Source organism: Podarcis erhardii (genome assembly GCF_964252035.2).
Source record: "Podarcis erhardii genome assembly, chromosome: Z".
Lineage (NCBI taxonomy): Eukaryota > Metazoa > Chordata > Lepidosauria > Squamata > Lacertidae > Podarcis > Podarcis erhardii.
The window spans coordinates 42,565,899-42,593,859 of NC_138504.1; the positions used below are offsets into that span (position 1 = coordinate 42,565,899).

At 44.9% G+C, this 27,961-nt stretch overlaps 2 protein-coding genes across 4 annotated transcripts in view; one reads left to right on the plus strand and one right to left on the minus strand.

Annotated features, from left to right (window-relative positions):
• Positions 1-27,961, minus strand: part of SLC31A2 (solute carrier family 31 member 2) — an 833,895-nt gene that overhangs the window by 616,732 nt on the left and 189,202 nt on the right. The window lies entirely within an intron of this gene.
• Positions 1-27,961, plus strand: part of LOC309333335 (uncharacterized protein) — a 155,594-nt gene that overhangs the window by 66,041 nt on the left and 61,592 nt on the right. The window contains exons 10-24 of the mRNA XM_081846707.1: positions 930-1,049; positions 3,459-3,497; positions 7,062-7,115; positions 8,489-8,542; positions 8,962-9,069; positions 9,641-9,694; positions 12,805-12,858; positions 14,224-14,268; positions 14,527-14,580; positions 15,903-15,947; positions 18,450-18,503; positions 19,427-19,471; positions 19,869-19,922; positions 20,334-20,378; positions 22,373-22,426. Of these exons, the coding sequence (XP_081702833.1) occupies positions 930-1,049; positions 3,459-3,497; positions 7,062-7,115; positions 8,489-8,542; positions 8,962-9,069; positions 9,641-9,694; positions 12,805-12,858; positions 14,224-14,268; positions 14,527-14,580; positions 15,903-15,947; positions 18,450-18,503; positions 19,427-19,471; positions 19,869-19,922; positions 20,334-20,378; positions 22,373-22,426 (879 nt within the window). The remainder of the gene's footprint in view (positions 1-929; positions 1,050-3,458; positions 3,498-7,061; positions 7,116-8,488; positions 8,543-8,961; positions 9,070-9,640; positions 9,695-12,804; positions 12,859-14,223; positions 14,269-14,526; positions 14,581-15,902; positions 15,948-18,449; positions 18,504-19,426; positions 19,472-19,868; positions 19,923-20,333; positions 20,379-22,372; positions 22,427-27,961) is intronic.

Consider the following 27,961-nt stretch of genomic DNA (forward strand, 5'->3'; position numbering starts at 1 on the left):
CTATGACAAATGTCACTGAACTCTGCCAAGCCCCCATTAACCCCCAATGCTGCTGACCTGATCCAGAGGCATCTCTGTTACCGCAAGGAAGTGACAGCACAAATGGGTTCCCTAAGCCAGCTTTGCAGTGGGATAAGGTCAGGACCCTGGATAGCACCAAGGGTGCTAGATCAGAGTTCAAAAGCAAGGGTTTCAGGACCACAGTGTCCTTTGAGGCAGCCATTGGCCCTTGAGCAATAATGTTTGGGGCTGCATACAATACTCATTCTACTCAGAGCAGCCCCATTGAAATATATGGACATAGCTTAATTGGTTACAACCCTTAGTCTGCAGGTGCTCTTCAGGATTCAGGGAGTCAGAAGTCCCTTTCTCAGACTCCATAGCAAAGAAACATCATTGGGGTTTGGAGTGGGGAGCTAGGTATGGAATCTGATGCTGGATTCAGGCTGGGCCAAGATGAGCTGTTACTACTCATATAGAGTCTTATGGCTTTGGGACAAGAGCCCTGACAAATGCTGGGTGCTAACATCATGCCGGATCCTTATCCACCCACAACACCTGCTTACCTTTGACACCACTGTGAATCTACATAAGGATACATGGTAAACTATACACAAACAGTGCTATACTGTGCTACAACATTGTGTTGATGGGTGACTTGTAGCCATGATGGCTATGTTCTAACTCCATTGTTGGAGGCAGTTTGCCTCTGAATACCAGTTGCTGGGGATCCCAGAAGGGGTGAGTGCCACTACTGTGCTCGGGTCCTATTTTGTGGGCATCCTGAGAACAAGATGTTGTACTAGATGGGCCTTTGGCCTGATCCAGCAGGGCTGCTCTTATGTTCACATGTGGCAGACAGAAACAAACAAAAACTCTGCTGTTCTACCAAAACCAAAATAAAGAAGGCACAATTTTCTTCTCTTTAGGGACACCCTGGTGGAATTGGACGAACAGGTCCTACTGGAGACCCAGGGCATCCCGGAGTCCCTGGGGTCCCAGCAGTTGTTCTCTGGAGGAATTCAAAGGAGGATTGGCTGTCATTTACTGTAAGTTAAGAATTAGTGACCCTTGGGGGGGGGGCTGCCAAGTGTCAGCAATGGGCATAGCCAGAAGCATAAGTGTACACGATTAACTAGTCCTGGGCCCCAGCTGCACTATACATTTAAAGCAGTATCATTCCACTTTAAACAAGTCATGGCTTCCCTCAAAGCACACCAGAAATTGTAGTTTGTTGAGGGAGCAGAGAGCTGTTGTGGTGGTCTAGTCGTTTAGTCATGTCTGACTTTTCGTGACCCCATGGACCAGAGCACACCAGGCACTCCTGTCTTCCACAGAGAGCTGTTAGAAGACCCCTATTTTCCTCACAGAGCTACATTTCACAGTGTTCCATAGGAAGAGGCTGTCAGGGATTGGTTTTCAGGGGAAGGGGGAATGTACAGAGAGCCTCCTCCTCTGTTGAGTAGCTGTACTTCGTCAGAGTTGGGGGAGGAGAGGCTGTCAGGAGACACGGAAGATGAGAGTGGGAGGAACCCAAAGGCTGCTACCAGAGAGAGAAAGGAGTAGTCTCCATTGCCTAGTTTTTCATGTAAGGAAAAGAAAGGGGGGGCTTCCGGGGTTTCTCTGCTGGAGGGGGAACAGGCGTGGAGCACTTCCGGATTCTGTTAGCGATTGAGGCAGACATGCTTTTGAAACCTCTGCACTGTACTTAGTTTTGGCACTCAATAAATCCTGTAAAAGACAGGCTGGAGTCCCAGGCTGTTATCTCCGCAAGCAGCCATTAACCATTCTGACAGAGGCACTGACTGTTAAAACCATTCTGGGTCACAGCTCTATGAGGGGAATAGAAGTCTCTTTTGCAGCACCCTCAACAAACTACAGCTCCCAAGATTTGGGGAGAGGGGATCCACGACTCTTTTAAAGCAGTATGATGCTGCTTTAAATGTGTAGTGCAAAGGGCCCAGAATTAAGAGATTGCCCTGTTTCAGCTTTTATCATGGCTGCCTTGGATTAGAACTCTGAGGCAGGAATGAGGAAGTGGGTGTAGTGTAGGTCTGAATGAAGACTCACCCAGAGAATGCCTGTGCTGCTGCTATAATTGCATTTAAAATTAGCTTTAAAAATATAGAAAGGGAGTGGCAGCAACAACAATGGGCTGATGGACAGGAACAGTGACTGTCTAGCCAATCAGTCCTGGCTTGCACTTCAGGCAGTGGATGGGGAAGTGCAATCCACACCCTCCATCTACCACCTGGGCTACCTGGCTCATGATGGGATCAGCCCTGTAAACTATGGAATTCACCCCAAGAGGCAACAGGGGCCACTAATTTGGGTGGCTTGGAAAGGGGTTGGGCAAACACATGGAGAAGGCTCTCGTTGACTACTCAACCTGATGTCTGTGTTCTACCCCAACTGATGGAGCCAGCAATGATTCTGGATATCAGCTGCTAGGATTCTCAGGTGGGAAGAAGTGCTATTGCATTCCGGTCTTGTTTGCAGATTTTCCTGGACTGGGCACTGTGAGAACAGAATGTTGGACAAGATGGGCCTGATCCAGTAGGGCTCTTTTTAAGTTCTAACATCCTTGCATTCTTTTCTGCTTAAAATGAAGAAAGCAATCTGCCACTCCCCTTGTTTTTCCATATTGTCTTTTGATGCAAAAATTCTGCTTTACAGTGAAGATCCCTCAGTCCTTGTCTCCTGCCTCTGTTGTTGTTGTTATTGTTGTTGTTGAAAATAGAATCTCAATGTTCAAGGGAAGGATAATGTTTCCCTTGCTGCCACCCCCATAGTTCTACCCTCATGGCTTTAGAATGAAACATTTCCCAGATCTATAGTTCCTCCTGATGTACATGAGTGTGTTTAGAGAGAGAGAAATATATTTAACTGGCCTGGGAGAAGAAGGCAGGGGAAGTGGGTAGGATATGGTTCACCAGTCTCTCAGCCCTCCTGACAGATTGTCAGGGTTTTATTAATTTTATTTTTTGCCGTTTCTGTTCACATTAATCAATTTGGGATCAACTTTAAAGGAGCCAAAGGGGTCTGCTGCTTCTTGATCCTGAGCTGAGTTTGCCCATCTGTCAACTGTCCAAGAGCAGCTCTGTGCGTTTTTTTTATTAGAAATATTTCCATATGTTGAAAGATCTTTGGTTATTTTCCTAGAACAGATTTCTGAGCTCAGTTTCCCTCAATTCTGCCCTCAGCCACTTCCCTCTTCCCCTATTTAGAATGATGTGCAATATCAAGTTTCCGATTTCTCTGATCTCAGAAATTCAGTAAAATAGCAAACATTTTTGCTCCTTTCCCTTTCAAAAGAAATCTGTCTTTTCTGGTTTAAATGTTCCAGAAGATGTTAACCTTGTAAGAATCTTATTAGCTTATTTTTCTTGGAGAACAAAATTAGCAGTGTGTTTCTGTTACCTTGTCCCTCACTCTCCCTTCTTTTCTTTTTTTAAAAGCAAACCTCATTTTATCAGCTTCTTCGTGCGGGCTGGCCAGTAAGTATCCCCCCCCCCCCCGGGTGGTTGTTATAAAGGGTTCTAGCTCACCTTTCAAGGCACGCTGCCCTCATAAGGCAGTTTGCAAAGATTTAAGATACACAGCGTGAAGACACAATACCCCACTAACCCCTCTAATGTTTTAGCAGCAGCAGCAGATATCTACAAAGCAAATTAAAAGTCTGCAGACACTGGACTGTATCCAATCTTAGTTCTTCTTGGAGGAGACCAACTGAATTTGATGGACATTTGTTGTTGTTTAGTCCTTTAGTTGTGTCCGACTCTTCATGACCCCATGGACCAGAGCACACCAGGCACCCCTGTCTTCCACTGCCTCCCACAGTTTGGTCAAACTCATGCTGGTAGCTTCGAGAACACTGTCCAACCATCTCGTCCTCTGCCATCCCCTTCTTCTTGTGCCCTCAATCCTTCCCAACATCAGGGTCTTTTTCAGGGAGTCTTCCCCTTCTCATGCGGCCAAAGTACTGGAGTTTCAGCTTCAGGATCTGTCCTTCCAGTGAGCACTCAGGGCTGATTTCCTTAAGAATGGATAGGTTTGAACTTCTTGCAGTCCATGGGACTCTCAAGAGTCTCCTCCAGCACCATAATTCATGATGGACATTACTTAGGTGCATTTGTTTCAGAGTCTACTCTGAGGTGATACAGCTCACAGAATAGAACAGAATAGCTTTAAGCTCCCCTTGGAGATCACCAATGACAGGCCATTGTATTTCCTTAGGAAGGGAGTTTCAAAGGTGTGATGCCAACATAGACAAGATATTGTCCCTGGTAACCACCACAATATCACTGGTCCCACTCATTGGACCAGAGACTGGAACCTCCAGTGCAGATCTTAAAGTTTGGACTGACTCATCCATGTACAGGTAGTCCTTCAGATAACCTGGTCCCAAACTGTTCAAGAAGTGTCAGCTGCTGCTGTTAGGTCAGACAGGGTGATGCTCCACCAAGCTCAGTTAGCTCTCAGTCTGCCCCCACCTGCCTACCTTCTTACTTAAAGCCAGTTTGGAGCTACAAAGATGACCTCCCTCATCAATGAGCTGCTCAGACTAAGGGAACCCAGCAGATCTTGGAGTCTTAAAGCATGGTGCTGATAACACTAAGGTCACAGGTTCGATCCCCATAAGGGACAGCTGCATATTCCTGCATTGCAGGGCATTGGATTAGGTGATCCTCAAGACCCCTTCCAGGTTCCAACTCTACAATGCTATGATTCTATTACATGTTACAGCAGGCCATAGCACTGGATTGGCTCTCTGCCATCACCTGATTTGCAGGGTCAATAGCATGGGTCGGCAAACTAAGGCCTGGGGGGGCAGATCTGGCCCAATTGCCTTCTGGATCCAGCCTATGGATGGTCCAGGAATCGCCATGTGGATCAGCGTGGGGATTCTGATCATTTGGGCTGTGCCATTTCCCCCCCAGACACACCACGGCAGCACCTCCTCCCTCCCTCCTCCTGGCTTTTCCCCGCCCTGCCTAGAGGTGGAAGGGGGCTGGGCTTTGTTGAGCCACGGTTGACTGAGTGCAATTTTAAGCAGCCCCTCTCTAGAGCCAGCTCTTTCGTGCCACTCATCGTCCCTCCACCACCACCAGACCCTGTCACTTGCAAGGTACAGGAGCCATGGTTGGCTGAGCACCATTTAAAGCAGAACAGCCCCTCTCTGGAGTTTGCCCTTTCATGCGACTCATCGTCCCTCTGCCGCCGCTACCACCAGCCCCTGCCACTCGCAAGGCACAGATAAGCAGCCACCGGGGCTTGTCAGGTGCTGTGGAGAAGGGAGGGGAGAGTTGGGGGGATTTTTTTGGCCCCCCACAGGGTCTGAGGAACTGTGGACCGGCCCCCTGTAGAAAAGGTTTGCTGACCCCTGGTCAATAGGATACTAGTAAGCTGGCCTGTAACTCCCTCTTCTTGCCACCAGGTGGCATGTGGAATTGGGTGTCACTACCTGACCCACAGGGAAATGCCCTGAAGCATCTGACCCCAGATCACAACATGCTTACTTGGGATTTTGTGTGTTTCTTGTTCACACGCTTGCCTGAAGTGGAGTTGTGGTGGGCGGGGGAAGAAGAGGAGAGAGAAAATAAATGTCTGATAGTAGTGTAAAAAAATTCCTTCCAGTAGCACCTTAAAGACCAACTGAGTTAGTTCTAGGTATGAGCTTTCGTGTGCATGCACACTTCTTCAGATACACTGAAACAGAAGTCACCGGACCTTTCTATATAGTGAGAAGGTGGGGAGGGGTATTACTCAGAAGGGTGGTGGGAATGGGTGATTGGCAGATAGCTGTGATGAGCCTGTTGACGACTCTTAACGACTGCAATAGGTCTAACAGGAAAAAGCAAGGGGTGAAAAGGTGAAAAATGGCTTTGTCATGTATAATGAGATAAGAATCCAATGTCTTTGTTCAAACCAGGTCTCTCCATAGTTTTAAGTTTGGTGATAAGTTGCAATTCAGCAGCTTCTCTTTCCAGTCTATTTCTGAAATTCCTTTGTAATAGAACAGCTACTTTGAGATCTTGTATAGAATGTCCTGGGAGATTGAAGTGTTCTCCTACTGGTTTCTCTGTCTTGTGGTTCCTGATGTCGGATTTATGTCCGTTTATTCTTTGGCGTAAGGTTTGGCCTGTTTGTCCAATATAGAGAGCTGAAGGACACTGTTGGCATTTGATGGCATACACAATGTTAGACGATGAGCAATTAAATAGTCCCGCAATTAAATTTAAATAATTAAATTAAATTAAATTAAATTAAAGCAATTAAATTTAAATAATTAAATTTAATTAATTTAAATTAAATTGCTCATCGTCTAACATTGTGTATGCCATCAAATGCCAACAGTGTCCTTCAGCTCTCTATATTGGACAAACAGGCCAAACCTTACGCCAAAGAATAAACGGACATAAATCCGACATCAGGAACCACAAGACAGAGAAACCAGTAGGAGAACACTTCAATCTCCCAGGACATTCTATACAAGATCTCAAAGTAGCTGTTCTATTACAAAGGAATTTCAGAAATAGACTGGAAAGAGAAGCTGCTGAATTGCAACTTATCACCAAACTTAAAACTATGGAGAGACCTGGTTTGAACAAAGACATTGGATTCTTATCTCATTATACATGACAAAGCCATTTTTCACCTTTTCACCCCTTGCTTTTTCCTGTTAGACCTATTGCAGTCGTTAAGAGTCGTCAACAGGCTCATCACAGCTATCTGCCAATCACCCATTCCCACCACCCTTCTGAGTAATACCCCTCCCCACCTTCTCACTATATAGAAAGGTCCGGTGACTTCTGTTTCAGTGTATCTGAAGAAGTGTGCATGCACACGAAAGCTCATACCTAGAACTAACTCAGTTGGTCTTTAAGGTGCTACTGGAAGGAATTTTTTTATTTTGTTTTGACCATGGCAGACCAACACGGCTACCTATCTGTAACTGATAGTAGTGTGTGTGTGAATGGGCCCCAAGTTTTACCAGGTTCATTCTCAGCAGTTTGGTGGGTAACTGTGTTGCTTTTTATTTATTGAATACCATCATCTAGAGCCAGCCTGGACCTCCTGGACTACTCGGTCACCCAGGAAAGCCAGGATTGCCTGTAAGTAGCAGTGGGAGAGAAATTATGTTTGGTTCATATTAAATTCGCACATTTCAAAACTATATGTGAACTGAAATGCAACAACACTTAGAAATTTGCATTTCTACAACCAAACATTGTGTGTAAACATGTATATAGTAGGGGAAAGTGTCATAAAAATTCACTGGCAAAAACAGTGTAACCCCCCATGTCCCAAAGAAAAGAAATTATTTAAAACTAAATGTCACAGCATATACCAAAAATATTGAGAACCGAAGCAGTGAATTCTAGAATAAAACCTTAATAACAATTGAGCCAAGGATCTACCGAGTCTGTGTGTGGGAGCCAGGACAGATATTGCTTCAGCAGCAATCAGCCTGAGACTTAGCCCTGTATGGGAGCAGCAAATGCATCCTAACTGCTAGCTCCTCCTTCATTGGAAAATATATAAAAAAGCCCAGTCCTGCTCCATAAGTCATTTACTCTGACGGAGCAGGGATTCTCTGGGGCTTCCCTGATGTAGTCCTCTGACTTAAAGGTCAGCAGTGCAACATTGTCAGGCAGGGCCGTCTTAAGCATATGTGGCACTGGGGTGCAAAGATGTACCCATCACCCCCCCCCCCCAGGTTGCCCAGAGTTGTTAGCCTTTTTTTAGGGTGGGCCGGCGAGGCGCGCATGGCAGAGCTGGCCTGGCCAGCCACCTTATCAGCAACCGAGGAGCCCGAGGCAGCAGCAGCAGCAGAACAAGGCCGGGACCAGGCACCTGGGGGGAGGGTGGGCAAGCAGAGCCCAGCACAACAACAGTCGAGCCCGAGGCAGTGGCAGCAGTGACTGAGTGAAGCTGGGTGCCTCTTGTGAGCAGCATGCACTGGGCGGGCCTCTCGACGGCCCGTCAATCCCAGGCACGCAAGAGGGCGGAGCTGGCTGGCTGCCTCAGCGCCTCGCTCACCTGCAGCAGAAGAGCTGCAGCGCTCCGACGGGCTCTGTTCCACTCGGCAATGGCTGTCGGCTCTTCCCAATCCCCGGACTCCAAATATCGGCCCTGGACTCTCGGCCTGGTGCCCCTGAGAGCCCAGCACCCAGGTGCCCTGCACCCCTAACGCCTATGGGTAAGACGGCCCTGTTGTCAGGTGAGAGAGGCACTGGCATTGGAGACTCCTCTTGCAGAAATGTGTCTGGGGCTGATCTTCTCTGCAGTTCCCCTCCTTACTCAACCTCATCTCCTGAAGAAGGGGATCTTGACACCAGGATCATGGCAGGTGGAATATCCAATATCTTTGGGATATATTCTTCCCCCAGTGCAGAATTGTGACCCTTGTTTTGGGGGGCGGTGGGTGAGGGGAGAGGGTTCTGCCTTTGCGATGACTGTATTTATGTTGAGCTTTTATCTGCAGGGACCTCCTGGACATCCAGGGGAGTCAGGTGTAAAAGGATGGATTGGATACCCGGTAAGACCCACACTGTTTCCCATCTCTTAGTATAGTGCAGGGCACCACCCCCTCTAGTCACTTACTCTCCTACTTTCCCTGGATCGGTCCCCACAGAGAAACAGTGAAGATGCATGCACACCCACACACATGAATGCTGCTTTTTCAAGGAAAATCGTATCCAGTAGAGTTAACCTGAGTCTCAAAAAAGCACATAGAGCTGAAAGAGGAAGTGGGAAAGAGTGCAATTGTCCTAACTACCCTCCACACTGCATGGTCAAGGGTGCAGTGAATAGAGTAGCTCAGAGGCTTTGTGGGGCATTGGGGGAAGACAGCCACAGGTGGCACTTTGGCAACTCCTGAACCAGGGGATGCAAAGTAGGACTTCATGCATATCTTCCTCCATTATGGTTTTAATAATAAGCTGCCTCTTTCTCAAGGGTGAACCAGGGCCACCAGGCCTTCCAGGTCATGCAGGGTTTCCTGGTTCAGATGGACTTCCCGGCACAGATCAAAAGCCCGGACAACCTGGCGTCCAAGGTGAACAGGTAGGAGCCCAGATTTAATAAAGCACTGTCAACTTTCCCCACCCCCCGCACACACAAAAATGGCTTTGCTTAGTGCTGACACTGGAAGGAAGGTTGGAAATAAGTTAGTACCTTGTTTACCCTGCCGCTAGCATCCTAACATAAAATCTGCAAGTGGATCATTTTTCAGCAGCCAGGGCTGCCACAGGAGTTTGGTGTTATCTGAGAGCAAGATCTACCACCTTGCACTAGGGCTACTGTTGATTCTCAGAGCCTCTACATTCCTGGCTTGTAACCACTGCTTATTTACCTCCCCTCTCCAGTGTGCATGTAATGATCAGTGCGGAAATTTGACTTTACATCCATCTCTTGTCTTGGACTCTCCTGCTGTGTGCACTTTACCCAGAAGAAGAGGTTAGATGAGCAAGCAGCAGCAGCAAAAAGGAGATGGGTGTACTGAGATCATCATGCTCAGGCACCCAGCAAAAAGAAACAAGAGCCAGCCCTGTCAATGGTACCTTCTGGAACCAAGTCTAGTTCCCCAACTTTATGTGCTTAGTTATATGTGTCTGCCTTTCCCCTTTCCCTGCAGGGTCCACAAGGATTTAGGGGAGACTGGGGGCCTGCTGGAGACAGAGGAGATGAGGTGAGTTGGAACTACAGGCTTGTTGGAAGAACCCAATAATATCTCTTGTTTTACTACCAAAGTCACTTGCTATTAATTTGTTCGGGAGCTGCCAGTCCCATCAGCTGCATCTGGGCAACCAAATCATGATTTTAAACTGTGGTACAAGAAAGGGTTTGGTAAAACCCAGAACCACCCCACGTCCACAGAGTTAGCAGCTAACAGCAGTTCTACTTAGCTGCTTACAGACGCTGGGAGCTTGTGACCAGGGGTATTTGTGAGGGAGGGCTCTTAAGAGGGAGGCCCAAAGTTCTGCCTCACAATGTGTGCATACCCTCCAACATTTCTCCGATGGAAATAGGGACATCCTAAGGAAAAGCGGGATATTCTGGGATCAAATCAGAAACCGGGATGGCTTCTCTAAATCAGGGACTGCTCCTGGAAAATAGGGACACTAAGAGGGTCTGTGTATGTAGGACCAAGAGACATGGATGGTGATGGACCCACCATCCAAATCCAAAAAGGCAGGACACACGATAAAAAAGGGAATGGGAGGGAGGAGGAAAAAAGCAAGCTCAACTACAGGTTCTTAAACTTGATATCAGTGGTAGTTCTGACTGCCTTGCAGTTGATAAAGAACAACCCTCCCCTGAAGCATTCTTCCATCACAGAACAAATCACAAAGCAGAGCACTGGACAGGGTAGCTCCTGTCCCACAAATGTAACAGGAAGCTACGTTTTGCTACAGCTTCCTGGCTCATGCAAAGGGAGGACCAGAGAGACTGCTAGCAGAGAACTGAAGCTGGTCACTATTTCAGTTCATTAAGCTGAGATTTCATCATTGGAGCATTCCTAATGTACTGAGCTCCAGTTTGTTGTTTCTTCAAGCATCTGGGGGGGGGGGGACTACTTGTTTCCCTCTACTGTTTGTTGATTAGCTTATTAACCACGTGCAACAGCCATCTTGTGATCTAAATAAGATTCATATTTTTCAACACAGTGCTGCAAACACTTGTGGAGATCAGGTTCACCAGTGGCAGGCAGTTATGAACCATGCCAAGTGCAAGTCATCCAAGCAGCAGACAGGGCATCCAGATGATGTCCAGAGCAGTCAGGACAACTGGCTCATAGACTGGTAATTTGTGTAGGGGATCATTCAAGAACAGAGTTTCCCAACCCTACTCACTTGTAGTCTAAGAACTTAAGAAGAGCGCTGCTGGATCAGGCCAAAGGCCCATGTAGCCCAGAACTCTGTTCTCACAGTGGCTGACCAGATGCATCAGTGGGAAGCCTGCTAGCAGGACCAGACTGCAACAGCTCTCTTCCAATAATTTGGAATTCAAAGGCAGGCTGCCTCAAATGCTAGAGGGAAAACAGAACCACCAAAAGCCTTGTCCACCATGTGTCTGTATGTCTAATCCTCTTTCAAAGCCATCCAAGTTGGTGACCAACACTACCTCTTTTAGGCACAAATTCCATACAGTGGTGCCTCGCAAGACGAAATTAATTCGTTCCGCGAGTTGCTTCATCTTGCAATTTTTTTGTCTTGCGGAGCGCGGATTCCCCGGGTATTAACGGCTTTAAGAAAAAGGAAGCAAACTCACAAGACGTTTTCATCTTGCGAAGCAAGCCCATAGGGAAATTCGTCTTGCGAAGCACCTCAAAAAACGGAAAACCCTTTCGTCTAGCGAGTTTTTCGTCTTGCGAGGCATTCGTCTTGCGGGGCACCACTGTAGTTTTAACTTTGCACTGTGTCAAAATGAATACTCTCTGTGTACAGTTATGTCCACCTCATGTCCAAAAAGATATTGTAGAGCTGGAAAACGACCAAGGGGGTGAAGTAACTGTGGGAATGTTTAGGGATTGGGGGGGGGGTATATATTGTCTAAGATATCGTATCCCAACTTGTCTTTACAAGTTCAACAAAATCAGCAGAGTTAACATTCCCCCCCCCCTTTTTTTAAACACACACACAGCAGGTAGCTTGCTCAGACTCGTTAGAGTCTCTGTAAATATTTCCTGGTATTTCCCCCGTTTAATCCTTCCTAAAATAAGACACTACGCAGTCTTCTGTAAAGTATAAAACGTTTACTCACAAGTAATCATCTGTTCACACAAAGGTTCCCAGAAGGCAGACTTAAAAGGTTAGAACGTAGTTTAAATATGGTGGCTATCTCCTTATGGGAGAAAGCCCCCCTTTTCTTCTCTTGGCCTGGAGCCATGTGTGCATCTTAGTAGTGCTGTTGTTAAGATGGCACCGATAGAGACAAGAGAGACAAGATGGTAGCCAGCTTGTGGTTCTTTCTACTTCTTGAGAGGCCCCACCCATCTCAAGTTACACATAGGAAGTTTTGTCTCAGTCCTGAAAAGCAAGAAGTTCCGGCTGGAGGACTGAGACAACCTTCATGTCTACTCAGCGATGTTGTGTTTGACTGCACCTGATTCTTACACCCCACAGCAACTCCCCTTTGAAGAAAGGTTGCAGCAGCATTTGGGACTTTTTTTTTGTTTACAGAAAAGGTGTGCAAGATGATAAGTTTACAGAATTATGTATGACATGGAGAAAGTGGACAGAGAAGAGCTTTCGTCCCTCTCTCATAAGGCTAGAATTCATGAACATCCAATGAAACTGAATGTTGGAGGATTCAGGGCAGGCAAAAGAAAGTCCTCCAGACAGTGCATAGTTAAACCATGGAACTCATTTCCCCAGGAGGTAGTGATGGCCACCATCTTGGATGGCTTTAAAAGAGGGTTGGACAAATTTCTGGAGGATAAGGTTATAAATGACTACTAGTCATGAAGACTATGCTCTTCCTTGATGGTGAGAGGAGTAATACTTCTGAATATCAGTTGCTGAGAACCACAGGATGGGATCCCAATATTACAAGAAGGCTGATTTCGTACAGCCACTTTAATCCCCACTGCCTCATCCTTCTGCATGTGTAGATCAGGCCTAACAGTTGAGGAACCGAAAAACGTGCATCCCATGTGTGTGAATGAAGTCCGACATCCAGTATCCAGAGAGATAATGGAGGGTGCCTCAATAATTTTATCGTTTTTGTATATGTGTCACTATGGGGCCTTTGAAGTTGGGCAGGACTAATAAAATCAGCTGTATGTGCCTCTTTCAGGGTTTTCTGGGAGATCCCGGCCCTCCTGGCGAAAAAGGAGAAAAGGGGGCAAAGGTGAGTGTAGCGGATGAGACCCCATCCACAATAAACACATATTTGCTTGATTTATTTTTTAAAAAAATATTTTTATACTGGTGTTCACAAAATAAAATAAAATAAAAAATAAATCTCAGAGCAGTTTACACAGGTACCAGGCAAAAGCATTTCCTTTTCGGCAGGCCTTCGACTCTTATCTGTGACCTTGAGTGGGTGGGATCCTGCTACTTAAAAATACTTTTGGATTTTAGATTTTTTTTTGTTTGTTTCCCACCCTTTTATGTGTTTGTTTATATATTGTAAGACATATATCGTAATCATCAGCATCAGCATCAGCATCAGCATCAGCATCTGATCAGGTTGCCCCAGCCACTCTGGGCAACTCCCAACAAAATATTAAAAACACAATAAGACCTCAAACATTAAAAATTTCCCTGCCCTCTTTTATAAACTGTGCATATATATTTCCACAATCTCCACCTCCTTCTTAAGATAAAATTGAAGAGCAGGTTAGCAGCCTTCAGAAGTACTGTGGAACAACAACAACAACAACAACAACAACAACAACAACAATTTTATTATTTATACCCTGCTCATCTTGCTGGATTTCTCCAGCCACTCTGGGCAGCTCACAGCATATATCAGAACATACTAAAACATCAAAACATTAAAAACTTCCTGATACAGGGCTGCCATCAGATGTCTTCTAAAGGTGAGATGGTTGTTTATTTCTTTGACATCTGCTAGAAGGGTGTTCCAGAAGGAGGGTGCCACTAACAAGAAGGCCCTCTGCCTGGTTCCCTGTAACAATAAGAGAACCAGCAGCAGACCCTCAGAGGAGGACCAGTTTAAGCCAGCTGTACTTAGCTTCTCTGAAGGAATAACCTTCTGCTTGTTTCTTTCACACAGAGAAGCTTCCAGAACCCTCTTGAATTACCGTATTTTTTGCTCTATAAGACTCACTTTTTGCCTCCTAAAAAGTAAGGGGAAATGTGTATGCGTCTTATGGAGCGAATGCAGGCTGCGCAGCTATCCCAGAAGCCAGAACAGCAAGAGGGATTGCTGCTTTCACTGTGCAGCGATCCCTCTTGCTGTACTAGCTTCTGAGATTCAGAATATTTTTTTTCTTGTTTTTCTCCTCCAAAAACTAGGTGTGTCTTGTGGTCTGGTGCGTCTTATAAAGAGAAAAATACGGTAATTAGAATATAAAAGATCTCTACACATCAGATCAATACTTTCTGTACCAAGAAATGCAAACTGACAGTTAGATGATCCCAGCTGCCACTCCCAGTCACCAGTCTAGCTACCGCATTCTGGCTTAGTTGTAGTAGGATGTTTGTATCCTTCATTGTATGTCATTTTTCATTTTATGTCATTTTTCAGGGGGTCAAAGGAGAATGCGGACCTTCTGGACCTGTTGGGCTCCAGGTAAGAAATTTGGCTGTATCACTTTGGCTATTTAATCTATCTTTACAGCAGGGATGGGCAACTTCTCATGGTTTCTTAAATCTTTAGCAGAGCAAATGTATTTTGTCAAGACCCCTGAATCTGATAGTGATCTGGGCTTTTGTCCAGATGTTAGTGTGACTCTCGGGTTCAAAAAGGTTCCCTTCAGTGTCATTGTCATCAATAAATAACATCACCTCCAAATATTATTACATGACATTATAGAGGTTTGTCTTACAGGGTTTGATGGGCCCTAAAGGTCTTCATGGTTTTCAGGGTCTCCCTGGGCCAAAGGTGAGTGGTTCCTGCTCTGCTCCTTTAGTCCTCTGTTCTAAGCATGATACTTTTTTGCAGCCCCTTTTAATTCTAAGCAATATGTATTGATATCACTGTTGCCCATTTGCCTGGTTAATTTTTTTATTGGATTTGATTTATATCCCACTTTGCCTTCAAAGAACTCAAGGTGGTATCCATGCTTTCCCCCTCTTTATTTTATTCTCACAACAACCCTGTGAGGTAGGTTAGACTAAGAGTTTGGGGCTGGCCCAAAGTCACCCATTGAGCTTTATGACTGAGTGGGGATTAGAACCATGCTTTCCCAGGTCCTAGTCCAGCGCTCTAACCACTACACAACCCTGGCTTTCTGTTGTACAGGCCTTAGTGTTAGTGGTTTTCCATTGGCAAGAACATTGCTTAATTTTGCAGCAGTCTCCAGCCCTGACTGAGTTTCCTCTTGCAATGGCTTGATGAAGTTTGGATTTCTTTTGTTTTTAATTTGTTTTCAAGCTTTCTAACCTGCCTCTCTGGCAAGATACTTAATAGGGATAAAAGTGTGTTTACTCTAAACATATTATATTATATTATTTTAATATTATCTATGTATTCCTTCATAATTCAACATAAATCTCTAGCTAGTTTTTGAATCCCAGCAAAAGGCAACATAAGCAAACAATACAAACTTCCTATTCACAATCCAGTAACTACTAATCATCACCATTCCACATTTTAAGATAATGAGTAAATAAATATCTCTAAACAATGCGCATTAATATTTTTTAAGCTCATGAGAGAAACAAAACATATACAAAACGTAAAAATGTATCAACCTGCATCAAAATGCAACTTAATTTATAATGTATCAGAGAGGATCTATATTAAAGGAATCAAAACTATGCACTAGAAAAATTGATTTATGTGCATAGGCATAGTCACTCTTGTTCTGCATGATGTGTTTTGCTTTTGCTAACTATAAAAATATCAGGCTAAGGGTCCATCCTCTACAGAATGCTGTGACCCTCCAGATGTTGCTGGACTATAACTCCCACTACTGGTTGTGCTGGCTCAAGCTACAGAGCGAAGGCCTGTAACCCAGTGGCAGAACATCTGCATTGCACACAGAAGGTCCCAGGTTCAATCCCTGGCACCTCCAGGAAGGGCTGGGAAATATTCCCTGCTTGGAATCCCAGAGAGCCTCTGCCAGTCAGTGTAGACAATATTCGGCTAGATGAACCAATGTTCTGACTCTGTATAATGCAGCTTTCTACATTCTTCATAAGACTGAAGAAGTTGTTGTTTCGGAAGGTAGTGTCTAATTTAAACATTTTATCCTGTTGTAGGGAGATGCTGGCTCCGTGGGCTGTTCAGGACCTGCAGGGCCTGTGGTAATAATTTCACGTTTTCTTTAGTCACTTGTAAAATCCCTCTTGTGCTCATCCTGCCCCAGTGTTTTTCATTAACCTGTAAAATGTCAAAATAAAGCAACAATGCTTTTAATAAGTTACCCAAACAAGCAGGGATGATAGATAGAACAGCAAGCTTTCCTCCCTCACTGATTCCTTCTTGACTAATTACTTGTTAGTTGTTTTTCTCTCAGGCTCTACTCCTTCCTCTTTCTTCTCCAGTTCAATTAGTGTTAGAGCTTCCTTTGTTAATCTCATGACTTCAGGATGGCCACATGTCAGTTTGTACTCATAATAGCCTTGTTTGCCATGAGTTTAAGTTTCTTCTGATTAAAATGATGGGGCTGTTGAGTCATGAGGAGGGTTGAAAAAATTATCTAGCCCAATTTCCAGACTCCGAGAATATCTACAATGCAGATTTAAGTACTGGTTGGATAATAAATTACTCTCCTTGAGGAATTATCAGAACTGTAATTTTGTGAATGATACAAATATTGTCTAGCAGTTTCCAGGATTCTTTGGGAGAAGCCATGATAGTAATCAGTCTGTAGTTCAGATCGTCCATTAGGACTTTCCTTGGCCATCACTTTATATGGGGCAAGTGTGGGAAGAACTTAAGAGCTTTGGACAGCTGTAAAATAAGCAAATCCCATGCTAGAGATCATTAGGAAAGGAACTGAAAATAAAACTGCTGTTATAATGCCTTTATACAAATCTATGGTGGGACTACACTGTGTATGGTCCTAGTCACCTCACTTCAAAAAGGATACTGTAGAATTGGAAAAGATCCATAAAAGGATGGCCTATATGATCAAGAGGACAGAGAAGATCCCTTATGAGGAAAGTTCCCACTGCACATCACCAATTTAGCACTTTTGAGAATCAGTGGAATTCAGGAGGAGTCTCTATTTAGGCCAGAGGGTTGGCCCTTGAAGGCTCTGAAGTTCTCTCAAGGGGGTGGAGCTTGGAGAAGGGAGTATGGAGTTGCTGACATCATTCTGTCACAAGAAACAATGGAGTGTGGCTTCAGGAGTGAAGTCAAATTGTTGGAGAATCACAGTGCATGCTGTGGCTGCAGAGACCGGTAACTCATAATTGCTGCCTTCTGCAGCACCAAACTGGCAAGCCTGGGCGGTGTGTATGGAGGTCCTGGGCTGCCCAGATGACAAGACCCCATCTTGGTCTCATTGATGTGGTCCAATGGAAAGCAGAGCAATACATTTGGCACCATCTTGGCTGCAGGAGGCATACAAGTTGCCATCCAACCATCTTAGAGTCAGGATGCTGTCAGCAAGTCCCAGCTGGTTGCCCAGGAAAGTATAAAGACAAGGAAAAGTTTCTGTCTTTGAGCTCTTTGCTCTCCTACTTTTAAGGCTCACTGGGTTCTGGGAGATGGAGGGTCTGGAATGCTTTCTAATGACAATGTGTCAGCTGGGTGTTGTTCCGGCTCTCCCAGGATTTCCCAGCTTTTCTCCTCATCTGCCTCTGAGCTGCTACCTCCCTCAAACCCCTGTTGTAAAGCTACACTGTCTTCCTCTTTCTCCTCCCTGGAAGGGTCAGGATGGGGAGGCAATTTCTGTCCGTACGCCTTTGAACCGGTGCCAGCGACTGGGCTCAATAACTAGTACTGCCCCGACTGGGCTAGGTGACTGGAGCACTTCCAAAGACCTTCCACTCCTGAAAAACAGGTCTCAGTGCACTGGACTCACAACTGTGCATTGTGAACACCATACTCAGCAGAGTATAAACAACACGGAAGAAAGCTGGGAAGCATAACTTCTTTTATTTCTAATAGCTACTGCAACTAAAACTACTGGCTTGCATGAGTGTTACAGCTCTCACTCAGCCATCTAATCTCTACATAGATAACACACAGACTCCACACAGAGTCAAGCAGGAGCAGAAGAAGCGAAGAGCAGTTTCCACACACACACACCCTTTCTGAAAACATCATATCAGGAGGTTCTCGCAATGGGAGGGGGTGAAAATATCAACAGTTTCCACCATTTCTTCTCTGCCCAGTCCCTGACACTTAGGGAGTGCACTCTGGATTTGCATAGGATTTACTCCTTAGACTTTTCTTCTCCCAAAGATGTCCCTCAAGGCAGCAGGTAGGAAATATGGAGACAGAGGCATAAAGGCTTCTGTTTCCTCCCAAACTTTGTTGGAGCAAATTGCTCACTCAGAGCTATCTCCAGTCCACTAACCTTTGCCCAGCCTTGCCTCAGGCCTTTCACTACTTTCATCATGGGGTCCAGCATTGTTTCAGAACATGACAATAATGCTCCTCATAGCTGTATGTTAATGCTTTTTATTTTGTTTCATTTCATACGTGTAAAAAAATGCTCCCCACAAAGTTTCCCTTTAGCAGAGTCCTCCAAATTTGCCTCAGGAGATATTTGCAGTCAAATAACACCTGTCAATAAATATTTTTTAATTGCACAACAACAAATTCAGTCACCTTATCTGTGTTGGTGTTTATAGGGTGAGCTGGGGGAACCAGGACTGACTGGAGTGCAAGGAGTTAATGGCTCCCAGGTAAGTGTTCTGGGAAAATTGAGGGGTGCAAATGCAAAATGCAAAATTCCATCCTCAGAGAAATTATTTGAACAGAAGTCAGGAGGGAGGTGGGGGAGGGGTAAGTGGATGTAAGATTAACAGAAGAACAACAAGCTGGACCAGACCAATGGGTCATCTCGTCCAGCATCCTGTTTTCATATCCACAACCATATTCCTCAGTAGTAGGCTTGTAAACAGGACCTGAGCACAAGAGCACTCTCTCCTCCTGTGCTTTCCAGAAGCTGGTTTTCAGAAGCATTACTGCGTCCAATTATAAATTCCACATTTTGACAAGTGTTAATAAACCATTAAGGTTCTCCAATCCTGATCTGCAACCTAAGTTGCCTACGTTCGTCTGCCCTTTGGCACATTGCAAAAACATTCATAACTCCTCTCCCTCCCTCCCTCTGTCTCTCTGTACGTGTTGAATATCCACAACTAGATTTCTTTGTTAAAAGCAATGAAACCAGAACATAGTTTCAGCTCTGCTTACCAGTTCTTGGGTTCTAAAGTAGCAACCAGCACTCTGCAAATGTTGAAAAACATCAACACAACTGGTGCTGCCCTCTGAAAAAGGGAATGGGCTGTGAAATATTTCCATGTAAGAAGAGGGGTGGGGTGCAGAAACAGTGGCCCCTTCAGTTGTGGTTGGACTCCCAACTCCCAGTAGTCCCAGTCAGCATGGCTGATGGCCAGGATGACTTGGTAGTCCACCAACAATAGGGGAGGGGGGCACAGGATCCCCATCCCTAGTTTAAAAGGTTTAGATATTTTTTTTAAGGATGAATACACCACTCCCACCAAGAGAAGGTTACTCAACCTAAAAGTATATGTATCTATATATTATAATGTGACTGTGTGTGACAGAAAGTTGTTGTTGATTTTTTTTTTGTCTGCTTCAGGGAGAAACGGGGCCTTCAGGCCTGCCAGGCCCACCAGGCCCTCAGGTACTTACTCATTTCTGGAATTGCTATGGCAACAGAGCTGAGATGCCCAAGGGGTGTTGGTTTCCTGAGGCAGAAAAAGCAAAATACACCCTGCCCCCTTGTGTTCTGTTCTGTTTCTTCAGAAAGAAAATACTTAATCATGAACTAGATCATTGGGATAGAAAACACAAAGTTAGAGGCAGCAGAAGAGTGGGTGGGTTTCCCATTGAAATCTGTGGGGAATTAAAATTAATAGGGATAAAGAAAATGAATGAACTGCTTCCAAATCATTTTTGAAAACAATAAAAAAGTGCATGAATGGAGGAACTAAATAACAATTTCTCTCTCTCTCTCTTTCTTTTGCATACCCTTCATCTGGTCTTGTACCACACCTGGGACTTCCTTTCACTCTCTTTAGGGCCCACAAGGCTTAGAAGGGAGGCATGGGCCCAAAGGACTCAGGGGATTACAGGTGAGTGGTCCATACCTTCCTTAGAGACATGGGACATAATCCTCCAGATGTCTTGCTGCCTGGTGATCCTTTGAAACAATCTCTCCCCCCCCCCCTTTATTGCAAATAAAATAGAAATTTTAAAGCAGCATCAGTTCACATTAATAATGAGGATAACCTATCCATCCTAATTTAATCATCTATATTAATATAAACAGTCCTTATATCCAAACAGATGTGCAAACAAGATTGGTGATTACAAGCTACATGTTCAAGTGTAGAAAGCACAGTGAGATCTTCACTGAAAAGTGTATGGTCAGTATTTATCCTTCTAGCCAGGTAGTATGTGGTTTTGTAACAGCTTGCAGGATCCACTTTTACTGTCCATCTGCTCATCCTCATGTCACGGTAATATAATCATTTTCCTTTTAGGGTCGCTTTGGGAGAGAAGGACCCCCTGGAGCCAAGGGACACCCAGTAAGCACAATATCTTTTTCTTTCGCCTCTTGCCTTTTAAACAACCAAAGAGTTGCTCTTTCTCCCAAAAACTGATTGGCACCTTTTCTCATCTTCACAAAAATCATCAGTGAGGAAAGAAAAGAAAAACCACCAATGGTTAATATAATCCATCTCCACTGCCCTGAGGCACAGTATCTTCTGCCTAACCAAGATCTTATGAGAACCTTTTTTATCCACTTTTTTTTCTCTTGAAGCTACTGTGAGAATAGGATGCTGGAATAGATTCACCATTGGCCTGACTCTCCTTCTGTTCCTTTATTATTTTTACGAAATTTATAAGAACATAAGCACATAAAAAGGGCACTGCTGGATCAGGTGAAAAGCCCATCTATTACAGCATTCTGTTCGCACTGTGGTGAACCAGATGTCCCATAGGATACCTACAGGACCGCCTCTCCTGGTATGCCCTGTGGAGGACCTTAAGGTCCACAAATGGCAACACTTTGGAGGTCCTGAGCATCAAGGAGGTTAGATTGGTTTCAACTAGGGCCAGGGCCTTTTCAGTACTGGCCCTGACTTGGTGGAACGCTCTGTCACAAGAGACCAGGGCCCTGCAGGACTTGACATCTTTCCGCAGGGCCTGCAGAGCTGTTCTGCCTGGCCTTTGGTTTGGACTCAGTCTGACCCTTATGTTTCCCTCCCCTTATGGTTTTGATCTATGGGCTACTTTTAAAATGAGGCTGCATTTTAACCTGTATTTTAAATTGGGTTTTTCCCCCCTATTATGTTTTTACTGTGATTTTACTGGTGTTAGCTGCCCTGAGCCCGGCTCTGGCTGGGGAGGGTGGGGTATAAATTATTATTATTATTATTATTATTATTATTATTATTAGGAAGCCCACAAACTGGAATTCAGTGTGACAGCAGGTCGTCATCCCCATGATTTCCAGCAACTGGTTTTGGGAGGCATATCATGTCTGACAATGGAGGTAGCACAATAGCTAGCATAACTAGTAGCCCTTTGATAGCCATATTATCCATGAATTTGTCTAATTCTCTTTTAAAGATGGTCCACATCAGTCACAGTCACTACACTTTGTGGGAGTAAATTACAGTGGTGCCTCGCAAGACAAAATTAATCCGTTCCGCGAGTCTCTTCGTCTAGCGGTTTTTTCGTCTTGCGAAGCAAGCCCATTGACGGCTTAGCGGATTAGCGCTATCAGCTGATAAGCGGCTTAGCAGCTTAGAAAAAGGGGGGGAAAGGGGGGAAAACCGCAGGAACTCGCAAGACATTTTCATCTTGCGAAGCAAGCCCATAGGGAAATTCGTTTTGCGAAGCGCCTCCAAAACGGAAAACCCTTTCATCTAGCGAGTTTTCCGTCTTGCGAGGCGTTCGTCTTGCGGGGCACCACTGTACATAGCTTAATTAGTCCTCAAGGATTCAAAGAAGTGTGTAAAACAAGTTTGGATGGTTGTGTTCTTAAAGCCAAAAACATAAGAGTTCAGCTAGATTTGGTCCAGTATCCACATTTCCTAGTGGCCTACCAGATGCCTGCCAGAAGCCTGCAAGGCATGTGTAAATGCAAGAGCACACTCGTGATTCCCAGAAACTGGTATCCAGAGGCATGTATCAGTAGCAGGGAACCTGTAGCCATCCAGATGCGGTTGGACTATAATTCCCACCAGCTCCTGCCAAGTATGGTGAGTAGTCAGGGATGGTGGGCGGTGAAGTCTAGCAACATCTGGAAGGCCACAGATTCTCCACTCCTGGTATAAATAATTAAATTCCAGTGCCAAAGGAATGAGAAATAAAACAGATGTGCAACTGATGCAAAGGGCTTTGCATGCAGGAGGTCTTGGGTTCCATCCCTGGCATCTCTGTGGGGGCATGGAAAAGACCAGGGGAACTTCTAGCGTTGACAAAACTGAACTATTTAGTTTCTTGTGTTTGTGTGTCCTGTTTTCTCCATGCTTGTAATCCCTAACATTATGCTTCCTTTGTCATGTTTCAGGGAGAAAGTGGTCTTTCTGGCCTAAGAGGGGTGCATGGACGAGATGGACTAATGGTATGTGTTGAAATCTGCATGGAGGGGAATGGTGTGCTCCAAGCGTACTAGCTGTTCTCCATTTACTTACTTATAATATTATTCATGTACTGCTTTTTCATAAAAAGGAAATATCAAAAACTGTTTACAACAGTAGCACATAAAACATTAGAATAAAAACCATATCAAAGGTTAAAAATTGACATCAATTAACTATTGTGGGAAAGGTCTATTTTCAGTTGCCTGCATTGGCCCAGTAAAATAAAAAGTTTTCAGCAGGCGTTGTAAACGTTGAAACAGAAGGTGTTTGCTGAATCTCTGTTGTCAGAGTATCCTGCAGGATTGGGCTGATGACACTAAAGGCCTAGTTTCTTGTTCATAGAAGTAGACAGAGGCACAGGGTCTTCTGAATAACCTGTTTATTCAGCATTCATTCTGATTTAATTCTGCAAAGCTTATGCAGTGAGACTGGGTAGGAGTGGTTTGTGAGTATATCTTACAATATATCATTGATGCAGCAATAGTGAATTTATACTTGACTGTCAACACAACAATCTGCTTTATTAGTTGTTTCATAATGCTTCCCCAGTGTTATTGTGTTATTCCTGTCTGGAAGGGCCCTCTTCCATTATAGAGCAACAAAAGAAAGAAAGAAAGAAAGAAAGAAAGAAAGAAAGAAAGAAAGAAAGAAAGAAAGAAAGAAAGAATCCTGTAAAATATTACAGGATTTCAGCAAGAAGCTATGCTTGGAAACGAAGATTTTAGCTCTTCTAGTACATAAAGGCAGGTTTGGGGCTCTGTGCCAGTTGCTGAAGCAGAATGGAATACTCCCTTTCATTCTACCTAATCAAAATAAGTGAGAGACAAACAATGTGGGGTTCTTATGTTGTTGTTTTTACTGAAAACTATTTGAGAAAGTATTTGATTCCCCCAGTATATAATTTCTGTTGCCCACCTTCTCTGCAATTGGTTGCCTCGGGTTAAACAAGTTTCTTAAACAATATAACAGGCATGCAAAATTCATTTGCAAAAAGCAAAAGTTACACTAAGTAGATACGGATGAGGGACTGGAGCTCAATGATAGAGCATATGCAAAAAGTTCCAGGTTCAGTCCTTGACATCTCCAAAGACTTTTATCTGAAACCCTGGAGCGCTGACCCAGGGGCAGAGACTGTGATGATGGGGGGGGGGGGGTTGTCCGGCGCTGCCACTAAGTGTAGGCAATAATGAGTATATTATAAGGCAGTTTTCTGATGTTTCCTATTTAATCCACTCCTTTATTAAGAACATAAGAAAAGCCTGCTGGATCAGGCCAGTGACCTGGTGCCAGTGAGAAAACCCACAAGCACCAGACCACTCTCCCTTCCTGCAATTTCTAGCAACTGGCATTCAGAAGCTTTGATGCCTTTAAGAGTGGATACAGAGAGTGAGCACCCTGTGAAGAGGGATTGATAGTTAAACCACTCTGTTTAAAGTGGTATCATAGCTCTTTAAATGCATGGCCTGAATATGGCCTTAGTAATGTCCATTAATTCCTCTGAAAACGCATAGTCTCTCAGTTAACACGTGGTTGCAAAATGACTTTCTTCTCACTCTTGTTTTCTCTCTCTATTTTCTGGTCACATCTGCACCAAACATTTAAAAGCACATGCCGTCTCTCAAAGGACAGAAGCATAAGGTGGGTGGGTCCAGGGGAGTTCAGGGTCCGGGGTGCACTTTTGTGCTCGTGCCTTCCCATGTCTCTGTGAGGAGAACCAGAGCTTATAGGGTTAAACAGCTCAGAGTCAGCGCCCTGCCCACTGAGGGTGGTCTCCATCCAGGGATCTGTTCTTTGTTCTATGTAAGACTGGTTTCGGTTTTAACCGAGGAAGGGAGACAACATGCCGTCTCCGGAGTTTCTGATTTATTTCTGCTATACAAATAAATCTTCTTAGAATCAGACCAAGAAGCAGCAAACAGACTCTCTTTTCTGCATGCTGGCACACAGAGCGCACACTGTGTTTGTACTCTGCTATTGTCAGGAAAGCTGAGTGGCAGTGGAAGCGTGCCGGACAACCCCCCATCATCACAGTCTCTGCCTCTGGGTCAGCGCTGACCCAGGGGAGGAGAGCAGGAGAGTGGATAGCAATGATGCCACCCACCCTCCTTGGCTGTGGTGCACCTCGCACCCGGCCACAGCAGCTACACCTCTGGGTCAGGCCTGACCCAGGGGCAGATAGCAGTAAGAGAGTGGGCGGCAGCTTCCCTACCCCTCTACCCCTGGACTGCGATGCCCAGGAAGTGCAGCTTTGCCACTGTGAAAGGATACTGAAAGCTGCAGCTTCCCTGTCACAGAGCTGCAATTCCCTGTACCCTTAACAAACTACAGTTCCCAGGATTCTTTGGTGGAAGCCATGTGCATTACATGGAAGCCATGTATGCTGTGGCTGTAACTTCTGTTAAGTGGCTGAGTACAGTGTTCCATCAGGGATATCAGGGATCTTTCACAACATGCTTTGCCTTCAGAGGATGCTAGGTTCAATCCCCTCCATCCCTGGGTACGTCTGAGAACCTGGAGAGCTGCTGCAGTCAATGCAGACAATACCGAGCCAGATGAGCCGGTGGTCTGATAGTGTCCTATGTCCCTGTGAGCAGTGCCAGATTTATGTACAGTGGATGTTCAGGTTGCCAACGTGATCTGTGGGGGAGGCACGTTCGCAACCCACAGCATTTGCAACCTGCAGGCGGGTTACGAATCGGCACTTCTGCATATGCACAAAGCATGATTTAGCGCTTCTGCAAGAGCGCCGAAACCTGGAAGTAACCCATTCTGGTACTTCCAGGTTCGGCGTGGTGCGCAACCCGAAAACGTGCAGCCTGAGGCGTCTGTAACCCAAGGTATGACTGTATAAGCCAAACAAGCTATAGCTTAGGGCCCCACTCGCTTGGGGGCCCCCCAAAAAAATTAAAGAAAAAAACACTGCATATACATTTCCAAAATATAAGATTAAAAAAACAAATAAAATAAAACCTACATACAGCAACAGTGTTTTGTGTTGTGTAGGCTCCTTTGATGTAAGTAATGGGCCCTGCTTGCTAGCCTAAAATATCACTGGTTTCTCATTTTTATATAAAGGGTGTCTACATAAAATATGTATTTTATCATGAAATACATATTTTGTTATGTGCAAATTTGTTTAGATACCCATTAGGCCCATAAATTACCATATAGCATATATTCAACACAAAAAAACAGCAACAATTTGTTGTTGACAAAGGAAATCTGGACATATAAAGGGCCCCATTACATTCAGTAGCTTAGGGCCTCATCGAACCTAAATCTGGCCCTGCCTGTGAGTGTATATGCTATGAGCATATACTTTGAAAAAAACTTTTTTCTGCCTCCAGCTAGACTCCCTCCCCCGGGCTAGAAATGAGTTCCCTTAGGAGTTTTGCATCACCATCAGGAGACATAAGTGTGATTGATTAGGTGTAGATTTTGGGTGTTATTCCTCACCCACCCTTCCTTCCAGCTTGGGTCTGATGATGTTCTAACTCAGATCAGGTTCCTCAGGAATGTTCCCTGTTGCTGCACCCTTTCTTCCTCTGTTTCTGCTTCTTCTCTTGTCGATCAGCTGATCAAAGCCCCAAGGTGACAGATGCTTGACATTGAGAAATGAGGCTACCCCATCTCACTCACACAAACTGGTGGCTTGAATGTGGTAACAATTTTCCTGGCCTTCTGGCGATTCATCTTCACATCCCCTCCAGGCATTTCCTCTTGCAGGGAAGGGGCCCCTGGAGCTCAGTGGTTCAGCAGCTCAGTGGTTTAGCATCTGCTCTGCATGCATAAGGCCACAGGTCCAGTCCCCAGCATCTTCAAGTAGCACTGGGGATTATGTAGCAGGGAATGTCCAGAGAAGTGTAATACTTAGGTACCTAAGCTGGACTAAAGCTGGACAATATATACTTGCAGCCCTCAAACAGTTTGAGGCAAAATCCATTGTGCAGCTTGTATATGGTGCCCAGTTAGGCCCCTTTGCCAATTGCGCACCATTAGAACAGGTACAATCTAAACTGTTAAGATCAGCTGGACAAGTGCCCAAACACATCTCCAATGCTACAATATGTTTCGAAACTGGATTCGTAAGAATTGAGGCTAGAGTATGGTTCGCCAGACTAAATTACTGGCTGAGACTATTCTTCCTCCCAAGTGGCCTTGCTCCCTTAACTATTAAGGACAGTTTCCAGATGACGTGGAAATGTGCAGTGATAAACGTACAGTGGTACCTCGGGTTGCATCCTTAATGGAACGTAAGATGCGACGGCGCATCTGCACATGCGCGGGTCGCATTTTGCCGCTTCCGCGCATGCGTGTGACATCATTTTGAGCGTCTGCACATGTGCGAGCAGCGAAACCCGGAAGTGACGCGCTCCGTTACTTCCGGGTTGCAGTGGAGCGCAACCCGAAAGCGCTCAACCTGAAGCACATTCAACCCGAGGTATGACTGTAATAACAACTCTAGGCCTCACCCCACAGATCCTACTCAACATGGGGTATTAACAAGCAAAAAAAACCAAACCCATCAAACAGCACGTGGAAGATACAGAACACCAAGCAAATTTAGCTAGGTCCATGAAATTTTTAATCAGTGAAATCAGAAGACACTTCACTCCCAGAAGCCATATATAACCAAACTTGAAATTCCAAAATAAAGTTTGGTGCTGATACAAATGAATACTAATCAGAGGTTCTGCCCCCTCTAACAAAAGCCTGCACCCCTAGCAAAAATCCTGGCGATGCCCATGCCACGCCCCCCACCAGTTTTCCCGCAGATGGAGAGATGGTGATGATCTACCTGTTTTGTATGTGCTGATTTCTAGCGGTGAGCTGAAATGCTTCCCCAGATGAATATCTTAAGGGCTGTCACATGAAAGAGGGAACATGCTTGTTTTCTCCTGCTCTGGTTGGTAGGACTAGAACCAATGGCTTCAAGTTGCAAGAAAGGAGATTCCAAGTAAACATTCGGGAGGAAATTCTGACAGTAAAACTGTTCAGCAGTGGAACAGACTCCCAATAGAGTTTGTAGACTTTCCTTCCTTGGAGGTTTTTAAGCAGAGGTTGGATGGTCATCTGTCAGGGATGCTTTAGCTGAGATTCCTGCACTGCAGGGGGTTGGACTAGAAGACTCTTGGGGTCCCTTCTAACTCTAAGATTCTATTAATTTTCCTGTACCATTAGTGCAGTAGCTCTCAAACTTCTTTCTCTGGGCCACACTTTCAGAATAATAATTTACTCACGCCACACCAGTTTTTTTATTGATAAGAAATACATTGGAAAGCAAAAAGAAGCAACTCCTAGTAGTGCTTGGTTTTGAAAAGTTATCTATGCATATTCTGCAAAAAAAAATTTTTAAAAAAACTATGCTATGCTATACTATACTATACTGAAATGTTTAAATGCTTCTTTGACTGTCAATGAATCTTCCCACCACATTGCCATCCTCTCCTGCCACAACAATATGGCACACCACACCTTTTGAGAACCAATGCATTAGCAGGTGGCAAAGTTCCTGA